Below are 11,964 nucleotides of genomic sequence, written 5' to 3' on the forward strand. Positions count from 1 at the left end.
TATCTTCAATTTATCATGCACTTTTGATTATTTAAATAATCATAAACATAAATAAACTAATTGTTAATCATTTTTATGAACTTAATGTCAATATTTTTATAAGTCTATATTTTATGAATATTTTAGATTACCTTCCATAATTCATCAATTCATCACCAAAATAATAAAATATAAAATATTTTATAAAACCCTGATCGCAACCCTGTATCTGTTAGAAACCCTGTTAGATTTTAGTCTGGAGGCTCGTGTCCTTGGATAATAGCTGCTAACCATGATAGAAATCAAGAAAATAGATTTCCTTTTATACTGCTATTATCGTATTAGTCTCTCTAATGCTCACCAAAGAGATCGAAATATACAGTATACATATCTTTCATTCTTGTCACAAGGTAGATTGTTTTTCACTGATACATTTCCTATGTTTCCGACGGATTTATTACGTTCCTGTTTAACCTGGTTAGAAACATTATTGGCAAAGTTGCAATCCTCTGAAGTGTTTTAACTTTTTTCCCTGCTGCAACGGTACTCCAAAGTTCCAAACCTGTTTTTTAAAAGCTATGGCACCCGAATACACAAGACGAGGGAGCAAGTCAAATCTTTGTTTGAAGCATCGAGCTTTTAGAAAACAAACAGGCATATTCATAACATTCTGAACCACATTTCATGATCATTTTTCACCCCATTCCATAATTATTTTTCTCTCATCCTAAAATGTGATAGGAAACACGACTCTATTCCAAAGCTCCACATTATCCAACAGACTCTGAAAACCTCGTGTAACTTGGCCATACTGCAATTCAGAATAATTGAGGAAAGGCATTTGTCTATTAGTGGTAACCAAGTTTCAATGATACTGAAAATTTCAGGATTCCTCAAGCAATTATTTGCAAAACATGAGGAAATGTGCTCAACTGTGTTACTGAAATAAATAAAATTGATAAGCAGGGAATATTTGCCACAGCAAGTTAAATTGTGATATTATTATCAAGATTCAATTGTATAGTTTTTAAGTCAAATTCATTGATCTATGTTTTATGAATAGTGGTTCATACAAACTCATCTCTCGTGAGAATTAATGGGACACTTAGCATTCATTGCACCTATGTGATGTTCCCACGGGAAACATCGGGACTTCCCGGGAGGTCACCACCCCACTAGTACTCTAGCTCGAGAGCATAAACACTGGCTGAAGGTTTTGCAAATGGGATTGCAAACAGAGTGGGTTTAAGCGCACTCGAGTTGGGAGTAGTATTGTGATAGGTGACCTCCCGGGAAGTCTCAATGCTTCACCTCTATGAGCATCACTTAGATGAAATGAGTGCTAAGTGTTCCATACATTCTCATGAGCCATGGGGGGTTTTCTAGTGAATGGTTCATACCACTTGCTGAAAGTTTTACAAATAAGGAGGGTTTAACCATGGAGGAAACTTTGTAGTTATTAAGCACCCTCAAGCTGTAGTAGTGTCGGGATGGGTGACTTCCTCAGAAGTCTCAGAACTTCACCTGAATACAATGAGTGCTAACTCATTTTCTTGAAAGATGAATTTGTATGAACCACTATTCATAAGACATAGATCAATGAGTTTGACTCAAAAAACTACATAATTAAATTCTGATAACAATATCACAATAACTAAAAACTTCAACAATACATAAACATCTAACATTTAAAACACGAGGTAAAAGAAAGCACCTTACAATAACTTAAATGGAAGATATAGAGATCTGAATAACACACTATTTTTCAACAAAAATAAAATTAAATGGAAATCTTTACCAAAGACTGGTATCAAAAGAACGGTGTAAGGGAAAATAGTTTCAATGAATTTTTTATTATGACATCAAAACTTAGTCCACCTTATTTGATTTGCGAAAAAAGTTCTTGTAGAGGTTTCTTAGGAGCATCTGGTCGGGAAACAATTTCCACAACCTTGTATGACGCCTCTGCATATAAGAGAGATTCTATGGCAACAAAAGCAACCTGATCTCGTGATATGGAGCCTTCAAAAAGCTTGTCCTGCCAAGATCAAGTCAGATGTCATGAAAAAAATTGTCAGATCTCTTCCTATTGAAATTTTTGTTTATCACAAACTGCAAGTTAGTCAGATGTCATGAAAAAAATTGTCAGATTTCTTCCTATTGAAATTTTTGTTTATCACAAACTGCAAGTTTACCTCGGGTTCCATAACTATGTTTCCGCTTGGAGGGTCCTCCCTCAGGCCTCCTGGCCTCACGATGGTATAGTTAATTCCGGACTTTCTAATGTATTGCTCTGCTTGCAACTTTGCTATGAGGGTCAAGCCAAATATATTTAGCACAATATATGCAGGATTTAATATCTGTCCTGTTGCTGCACCATTCACTAGGATGGAACTGATCAAAATAAATCTATTCACACCAACTTTCTGGCATGCATCTACTAGACTCACTGTGCCAAAGTTATCAACCTGCGCGCATTGTATTGCCTTCAGTCACTAAATCACATAGCGTGACTGTAACTTTATGTTCAAACGAATTTATTTTTTTGCTCGTCCCTAATTTAATGTTAGAACTGTCAAAATGTGACAGGCCAAACAGTAACGTAAATGTAGAATTTCAAAACCAATTCAATGTCATACAAATATAGATATAGACTCAAAAATGGTGGTATATGATACCATTCTAAAAGATACTAATATTAGGACCCAAGATAAATTTGACAAGAAATGTTGTTGCATGTTCTTAGTGGGTGCTGTTGAGAATTATAAAGAGTTTTATGAGGAAAGGGTTTAATTGTTTTAATAATAATAACTAAAATAATATTATTAAGTAACAAAATATGCAAAAGCAAGTATCAGATTATTTTTTTTATTTTTTTATAACAAGAAGAAATACTAAATCTACAGTTATATAGTTAAATCAAAAAAATTATTGAAAAGGCATGTGACACTGAAATATTAGGTGGGAAGAACTTCATTCCATTTCAGAAAACCTAAAATATAAAAATATTCTAATTGAAAGAATAAGGATTCTTGACTCTAAATTATTCTATAGCAAATTTTCTTCTCATAAAAGTTTTAAACCAATATTATAGGAGAACTAACTTCCTTACAAACTGAATTATTCTGTAATAAAACAAAAAAAAAAATTATGAAACCTTATATTAAAAAAAATAAAATTCCAAACTCTTATATTAGAAAAAAAAAATTCATATTATAGGAAAACTAACTTCCTTACAAATTAAATTATTCAATATTTTTTTCCCACTTCATAAAAATAATTAATTAATTTTCTTTTGAGAGAAAGTCCTACAGAATCAAAAACAAAAAAATTTAAAAAATAAAAATAAATAATAAATAATATATTATTTAAAAAATAAAAATAAAAATCTGAGATACAGGTTAAATTGGTAAAAACAAAAAAAAAATGACAACATAGATCATTGAAATGGATACTAACTCCTGAAAATGGGCACAAAATCACCCAATTTGGTAAACTAGCACTAGTCTAAAGACAGTCATCTGAAGCTTGGAGGTTCGGGTTGGGGAACACGAGTTCCAATCAGAGGAAATGAATAAAGATAATACTAAATTATATATAGATGGTTATAGCAGATCAGGGTCGGCACCATTCTGGAGTTCCTTCCTAATTTTCTAAAATACTAAACCTAAGATCTTTAACCTAAGTAGCACGTATGATAACTATCAAAACACAAGGATTTGTTCGGGTTCTTCAAGGATCAAGATTCAAGATAAACAAGTTAATCCCCGCCTCAGACGAAGAACAGTGTTCCTTCCTACTCAATTTGAAGTTCTAGGAAAGCTAGAAACGAATTGAACATCTAGGTATCTTAGATTTGTAAAACTGCACTTAGAGGGGCAAATTGAGAGCATCTAGAAACAATTTGAACAAGTGAGCCTCGGGAAACTCTCATTCTATCGCTGGATCATAAAATGTGGCCAATTATAGCATGGTTCACAGATCTCTTCCGGAAGTTCATCTGTACAATTACTGGATTGTGAAAACCTAATAAATGTGCATTGCCTGGATACAATGTTAAAAAGAATTCTTCATAAAATAGGCATGGAAAAAACCTTCCAGGGCGCGAGAAAATCCAATGAGGGACGGAAACCTGTAGCACAGATAACAGCTTCGGAATCACCTATGGCGTCACTCAGCTTAGCCGCACCCTCTGTCACATCTGCCTTCACCTGCACGCGGAGAGGTAAAGCTTAAAAAACCAGCACATTGTTCGGACCATCGAAACCCCCATTGGGGCATCAAATATCCAAAATAGGTAGCAGCAAAGGGCTAATAAATTTTTATACAATTTGAAGAGAGTTGTGAGCGGGAAGGCTAGACGTGGCCCTTTCAACGTCCAAAACGCCAGCCCTCACTTTAAACCCTCTCTCTAACAGTTGGTTTACAATCCGCTTGCCTGTCTTTCCAGTGGCACCCGCAACAAATACGGGTTTCCTTTCACTCTTCTCTTGCTCTTGTTGCTCCTCCTCCTGAAGATTTACAGAGGGGTACGATTAAGCCATGTCTTGTAGGGGAGAAAGGGAATTGAAAGTGTTAAATGTTGCAGGAGGGCATACCTTGAGAGAGCAGAATGTCATGTGTCTCTTCCGCGCAAGGCCTCCGTAAAGAGGGAGGTGATAACTACATCTGGTTAGACAAACCCCCGCTGCCATTGCTTACTTCCCACTACTCCAGTGCAGCTCGCCTTGCCCTTTTATCACTCCCTCCAATCATGCGGTCCATATCAAAGATTTATGTGGCAATCGTGATATCGCGAATTCCTCCACAGATGCAAGGGCCCGTTTGGTTGCCGGAATTAGGATGGAATTGGTATTTGGAATTCCAAAAAACTATATATCCGTTGTTTGGGTCCGTCAAATCGGAATGGGAATTGCAAAAAAATGAAATTTTGTGTGCCCATTTAACCCCCAAACCCTGGATTTCATATTCCACCAAAATAGGTGGAATTGGTTTAATTCTGATTTTAATTCCAATTTGGCGAAAGCATGAATTACAAATTTATGAAAATTGAGTTTTTTTTTAGGTCCGCCTGACCTATTTGATTTCCCGCTCTTTGGCTCAACCCTATTTTAGTTGTTATCAGACATTTCTCTGCTCAGAAATCTTTGTCGTATCTGGAGTTTCTGTATACAGGTATGCATTTGAGGGTTTTTCGATGTCTTGTTTGAGGTGTAGCCGTCTTTGAACTTTCATTTGTGGCCCTCTGCTAACAATGTCGTCCAAACCCCAACTCGACTTTCTCGGCATGCTATTGTTCTAAGTTTGCCAAGCAGTCGAATAAAATCATTTGTCATTGATAATGGGTTATGGTTTTTTTCAAATACCACGAGCCCAACACAGTGACATATATTTCTCCATTTATTCGCTGGATTTTATTGTGATAATGAGTATCAGCGTACAGTTTTACTTTGATGGGGTCGTCCATAAAATGTGTGTTTGATTTAATATTCATTTTTTTCTCACGTTTTGGGGAAAGATAGTCATGCGTTAGCTAGCCTATTTCAAGCTTACTGCAAATGTAACATTCTTTAGTAATTTTTGGTGGTGGTTCAGTTATTCTGTGTTACACAGTATTATATGTTCTGATTTCCTCTGTGCAAGATGTAGAAGTTTCTTTCCTCTCTGCCTGGCTAACGAATTCTGGGTATTTGCAGATATTTTAAGAGCCGTCCATAAAAGTTCTGAACATAGCATTGCACACTTATTTCCATACACAGGTATTTTTAGAAACCCTCTTCGTTTCCCTGCATAGATTGCTTGTATGTGCATATTTTTATTTAAGGTAAACAGTACAATTTATTTTGATGATGTTTATATGCTTCATTATAGCTTCGCTGCCGATACATCTCCATTTGGTAAAATCCCCAAACTAAATCCGTGTATTTAATATATGACCGGCCTTTTGTTATTGAAAATTTCATTAGTTTTGATTGCTTCATTACACTTGTAAAGGAAGAAGATACAGTAATGGCTTATGCAATCTTTTCATGATTGTTACTGCAAACATATGATCTTGGCAGCATTTGGGGATGATGGTATCTGTCTCTTTTTTTGTTTTTTTCTGTTATCTGATGCTTGAAAGGCTAACGTACTGATGGTTGATAGAATAGGCATAGCTAACATCTATATTTGGTACTTGTTCGGCCTGTGATTGTTGTTTATTGTGGGGCCTAGAGACACCTGCCAAACCAGTCACTCAGCGAGCCAAGTATTTAGTTTTGCAGCTTTAAATAATTGACTATCAACTTCGTCCCATGCTCAACTTTAACAGCTTCCTACCCCAAAAGAGATGCAAACACCTTCTATCTATACTCCCAATAATTTCAGTGTTAAAATAGATTGGTGCATGATCAATACTACCCACCTATGACTGGGCCCTTTCTTTGTTATGTGCTTACTTTTGGTATTAAATGGACCCTTAGCCGAGATTCAATTTTAAATGAGAAGCTTGTCCATCATATGTATCTTGCTCCCAAATATTAATGTTGCTCATGTATATACCTATCTCAGTTATGTCCACACGATTTGATGACTGCCTGCATATCTAAATTATGTAAGCAATTTGCTCCTGATTAGTGAAACAACTAGCTATCAAGACTTCATCGGCATTATGTCAAACACTTTGACACCTTCCCTCTTAAATTCATTCAGTATCTCTAAGTAAGAGGTACATTTAACCACAAATGCAATTGATTGATATAGCTCAAATAACTCATTACCCATTTCATCTGTTTAGCCTGCTTCTTATACACAAATCCATATGTTCTCATCTCAGTGGTAGTAGTGACATCTTCTAGGGCCTCCCACATTTAAGTTTAATTAGACCATGACATTCCACACATCATAGAATATTCCTGAGAGTAGTAGCAAGTCCATGTTCATATTCATATACAGGTTTGAACTTTTGAAATGTAATACCATCACTTCTATTGCTATAGTTAAATGCACCTGACAAGTAATCTATTGGGCTAAATGAATGCATACTTGTTTAGTAAAATCATACTTATTATATTTTATTGAGAATTTTAAAGCTTCAGACCTGATAGATAGTAACTTTATTATGGTTACTGTAGCCACGTATTATATTTTATTTACCTAAACAAGAATATATGCAACCCACTAAGATGGGACAAAGGTGCCAAGAAAAGTCTCAATAGGAGTAAATTTATGCAATTAATGTCATTGTGTACTTTATTGAGTTTAATTGTTTTATGCTCCTCTGATTTGAAAACAGTGACAAGATATGCTTTTACAATCAGAACTCTATTCATAGTAGCAATATCATTTGCGTTCTCTGTCAACTCTATTATGCTTCTTATATTTTCTTCTACTCTTGCCAAAACATTGTTAACTTGTAGCAAAGATCAAATTGTTGAGACAAGGGCTCTTAAGTGTGTTTTGAATTATAAAGTGTCATTGTGTAAGTGTCTACACTAATTACAGTTTATTGCATTTATCAATATGAATAACATATATGAGCTTTAACTAAGTGCTTTGAGTTAGGAGAAGAAAAAGTGATAGAAAGTTGAAATTGTCATGGACCTAACCCCTGAATTTTGCTTTTGATGTCCAAGTTCTGCTATCAATCTGTAATGGTTGTTACTTGTTAGTGTCTTGTACTTGTGTTGCTTTAAATTTATGGGAATCTTTGCTTGGATCTGTTGATGTTCATGGTGGTTGTAGACTTCAAGTCCAATTCTGCTATGCAGAAATATTTGGGTTAAATGTTTTTTGAGAACAAGAAAAATGGTTATGACTGCTTTGTAGATTGCCTTGTTTAGTGCCCTAGATTGTGCTTGGTTGGTGGATGTAAGCATCTCTCACATGAATTTATCCTCCATGCCTTGTTTCTTCACAAGAATTCAGTTTTCCATGAATATTTATCAATCTTTATGCCTAGGCAGCTCCCACCTCCAAGCTGAAGTTAAGTGACCTTGCAAATTTGATTATTCTAGTTTGTAACTTCAAAAGGCTCCCTAGAAATATGACCATGCTCAACCAAGATTGAAGTGATCACCATTCTTATAAATGTTCATGTCTAGCTTGTGTGATCACTTTCAAGTGGTTCAACCCCCTTTAAATGCTCCAATCTGATCATACTCAGTTGCTTAGTCCAATGATTTAAAGCTTACACCCTATAGACTTAAATGAAATAAATATCCAAGTAAAACAGTTGTTCCCATGCTTAGGTCCCAGCTGAGAGTGACCAACGCAAAATATTTTATATAATATTGCCATTGCAATGGCAAATAGTCTCAATTTTATTCCTCTGAATCATGCTGGCTGAAAATCTCTTCTTACATATTTCTTTTGTTTTGAATTGCTCCGGAACATATTCAAGACAAAAATAATAAAGAAAAAGAGGCTTTGATAGAGGGATCTGTTTAAAATAATGTGAAAGGTTAAATAAAATGTCTTTATATTAGTGCTTGAACAAGTGATCTCGACCATGGTAGCATTTCACTTACACAACATGGAGTGTCCAAAATGTGAATAGAATTCAGTTTGAAGTTTGAAATGAGAAAACCCCTCAAGAAACTAAAGAAAACAAAAACTAAAAAAATATTTGTAAGAATATAGGAATTAAAACCAAATGATATTTCGTGCCAATTAGAGCACACCCGGAGTAATATGAACATATTATATATATAAGTCTGATATAAAAAGACAATTGGGCTTTATGTTAAAAAAATGTTGCGTTGGTCTAAAATGGCAAGCTGTGTTATTAATCACAAATATATTAGAGGCAGCCCTCTGATTTTCTTCCTTAAAACCTTACTAGAGTCTAAATTTCAGAAACCCCTTAAAACCCCCTCGTCAGGTGTAAAATTTGACTTCGAGAGTAATTTTTCGATTTTCTTGTGCTCTATATTTTTCTGGATCTTCAGGTTTTCAGTAAACTAATTCAGATTTTTTTTTTGAGAGACTTAGGAAACAACATAGCAAGTACTTGATATTGATTTTAAGATTTTTGATGTGAACTACTATGACTTGAATTTTCAACAACCCTCCTGCTAATGAATTTAATAATATAGCATATCTTAACATCACAAAAAATTGCACCTACTGATTATTTTAGAACCTCAATCACAATATAATATTTCAGGGCTAGCCCCATGTTTTCTAGATTTACTATGTTCTATTAGATTATAAATTTTGAATTCGCCTTTAGGAGTTTAAAATTAAAACTTTGACCTTGGACATAAGTTTTCAGTCTGCTTCTGCTCTATATTTTTCTGCTCCTCTAGGCTTATAGTGTGAAGAATGATGAAATATCCATTTTTGAGAAACTATGGAATACGAAACAACAAATGTGACAAAGCAATAACTTGTGATCAATTACCAATTTTTTAAAAGCTTTGCTATCATGATTTCATCAACCCTCCTACCAATCAGATCACATCTAAAATCATAACATATAAATATGAAGCTTGATTGACTCTAAATTTCAAATGCTTTTCATATAGGCAAAAAGCCAGAATCTTGACTTTTGTCTATTCCCAGACTCTACGGTATTTCTTTGAAGGTATTACATCTTGTAACAATGTGCAAAGTTTTGAAACAGATGTGAGAGAAATTCAGAATTCTTTATTTTGTCTATTGGCTAGCATTCTACTGAATTCATTTCAAGATAATATAATCTTATATGATTGTGGTTGCCTATTGTAATACTTCTTTAGTCAACGTATATGGTTGCACATCTATTGAAGCATATTTTTCAATCAAACATTCAAATAAAACATGTCTAAAATATGTTAAAATATGTGTAAAGTATTTTAACTCTCAAAATTTGTTCATCATAGGATTATTTGTGTTTTACTAATTTCATTGATCTAATAAAATCCGTCTCTACAATGATTTTAGGTTGATGATGGATTTAATGAAAGACAAAAACATTCTAGGTCACATTGCTAGGAAGAGAAGAGTCATTTGTGCTCTTGTAGTTGCTCTAGCTGCCTTTGCTACATCTATAGCAGCGTTTGTGAAAGAAGGTAGAAGATCAATATGTAAGCACAAATGAGGCGAGATTCCCTTTTATAAACGCAGTGTCTATTCAAATGAGACTGATTGTCATGATCAAATTCGAATGAGTAGAGGAGCATTTTTTCACCTAGCAATTATTCTTAGGGAAAAAGGTAGCATCACAACTACGGTGCATTTGACATTGGAAGAACAACTAGTGATGTTCTTGCACACCCTTGGCCATAATTTGAGGAATCGTAAGATTGCCCATAACTTTAGTCACTCAGGAGAGACAATCAGTCGATACTTCCACAAGGTTTTGACGGCAATCTTGGCACTCTATGGTGATTATCTTTTGCCACCTGATCCAACCACACCTCCAGAAATTAGTGGCAATGATCGTTTTGATCTGTACTTCAAGGTAGATATCATGTTTGTACAATTTGATTTCTAGACTCTAAATCCTATTATTGCATGTTTGTTTGATTATAAATTTGCATACTGTAGGATTGTGTGGGAGCAATTGATGGAACACATATTCCAGTCACTGTTGATGTTGACATTCAAGCTCCATATCGTGATAGAAAGGGAAACTTGTCACATAATGTAATGGGTGTCTCTTCATTTGATTATAAGTTTCAATAAATTCTTGCTAGATGGGAAGGATCAGCAGCAGATAATCATGTTCTAGCATCAGCTTTGTCAAGAGCTGATGCATTAGTAGTTCCCCCAGGTATGTCAAATATGTTTATATAGTGATGCATGTTATAGTTGTTATAAAGTTATATTTTAATATACTTTTATTGTATGTAGGTAAATATTATTTGGTTGATGCTGGATATCCCAATGTGCCTAGATTTCTTGCGCCTTATCAATGCACACATTACCACCTAAAAGAGTTCTCAAGAGCAAACCCCATAAACAGTCTTGAAGAGTTGTTTAACCACCGCCACTCATCACTTAGGAATGTAATAGAACGCACATTTGGCATTTTGAAGCAACGTTTTCCTATCTTGAGGCATGCGACTTCATATCAAATCATGACCCAAACAAAGATAGTTTTGGCGTGTTGCATATTGCACAACTTCATTACCATTGAAGATGGCATTCCTTCCGAAGTAGAGGTTGATGAGGAAGATGATCGTGAGGGGATACATGTACCAATACTTGAGACATATGGGATGACTCAGCATGATAGAGAGGATTGGAGGAAGTTTAGGGATGAAATAGCAAAAAGGATGTGGGATGATTATAGATCTCGATCTTAGTTGTCAAGGCATACTATTTAGGATTAGCTATAAACTCCACTTTCTTTATGTGCATCTTGTTAAAAAAATCAGCTATCCTCCTCTTTGTTGGGATATTACATCTTTCTTTGTATTATTCCTTGGGTTTCCAATTGTATTTGACTGAATCAATCCCTATTGTATTTGACTGAATTTATCTTCACTTAATCATAAAGTAGTTTTTTGGACATATGAATTTATTTGAATTTTTGGACAAATGAATTCTAAATTTTGAATGTCATTATAACTCAGCGAGGTCCAAATGGGAGCCCCCACCTCATGATTGCTTACATTGGTGGCTGCCTGTTCCAGCTGACACATGGAATGAGCTTGTCTTTGAAATTGTGAAAAGGAATCTAAATGCCAATGATGTGTGAATCATTGAAATGCTCCCTATTTGTGATATTGGCTTCCATATATAATCTGATGTGTATGTCATTGATCATTGCTTTGCATTCGTGACCAAGGTTTAACAACTTTATAATTGTTTCTATCCTTTAACCTAGATAGTTTTCTTTGCGTGTGTTAGTGAACAACCATAATGGATAATCTGGTTTACCATTTTATTTGTATAAAAAATTAATTCTTGAAGTGTTGTTGTTTATTCTATGCCGCTTGAAGCATACAACCATATCTATCTATGACATTTTAAACAAGTACCTCTAATGACCTTGAGCATTATATCATTATTTCT

General features: G+C 34.7%; 1 protein-coding gene across 2 annotated transcripts; it reads right to left on the reverse strand.

The window, feature by feature from the left end:
• Nucleotides 1–294: 294 nt before the first annotated feature.
• Nucleotides 295–4,688, reverse strand: LOC149578490 (NAD(P)-binding Rossmann-fold superfamily protein). 2 transcript variants are annotated; one of them, XM_089829402.1, is made up of 6 exons: nt 4,578–4,688; nt 4,308–4,490; nt 4,074–4,190; nt 2,175–2,447; nt 1,858–2,017; nt 295–555 (listed from the first exon to the last, which is right to left on the reverse strand). In XM_089829402.1, exons 1-5 carry the CDS (start codon nt 4,671–4,673, stop codon nt 1,859–1,861), a joined length of 828 nt encoding a protein of 275 aa, XP_089685528.1. In that variant the 5' UTR covers nt 4,674–4,688; the 3' UTR covers nt 295–555; nt 1,858. The 2 variants fall into 2 exon arrangements, with proteins under 2 accessions (XP_089685528.1, XP_089685536.1); XM_089829410.1 differs by having other exon boundaries at nt 295–790.
• Between the last annotated feature and the right edge of the window lie 7,276 nt (nt 4,689–11,964).

Source organism: Cupressus sempervirens, chromosome 1 (assembly GCF_028749045.1).
Source record: "Cupressus sempervirens isolate cs-2001-9-10 chromosome 1, ASM2874904v1, whole genome shotgun sequence".
Classification (NCBI taxonomy): domain Eukaryota; kingdom Viridiplantae; phylum Streptophyta; class Pinopsida; order Cupressales; family Cupressaceae; genus Cupressus; species Cupressus sempervirens.

What these genes read in the sequence shown, in the direction of transcription:
- LOC149578490 (XM_089829402.1), bottom strand. Translation starts at nt 4,673, where the DNA reads ATGGCAGCGGGGGTTTGTCTAACCAGATGTAGTTATCACCTCCCTCTT. An exon ending in CTCACAACTCTCTTCAAATT is followed by an intron (nt 4,191 to 4,307) that starts GTATAAAAATTT and finishes CTCCGCGTGCAG; the next exon opens with GTGAAGGCAGATGTGACAGA. An exon ending in ACATAGTTATGGAACCCGAG is followed by an intron (nt 2,018 to 2,174) that starts GTAAACTTGCAG and finishes TGATCTTGGCAG; the next exon opens with GACAAGCTTTTTGAAGGCTC.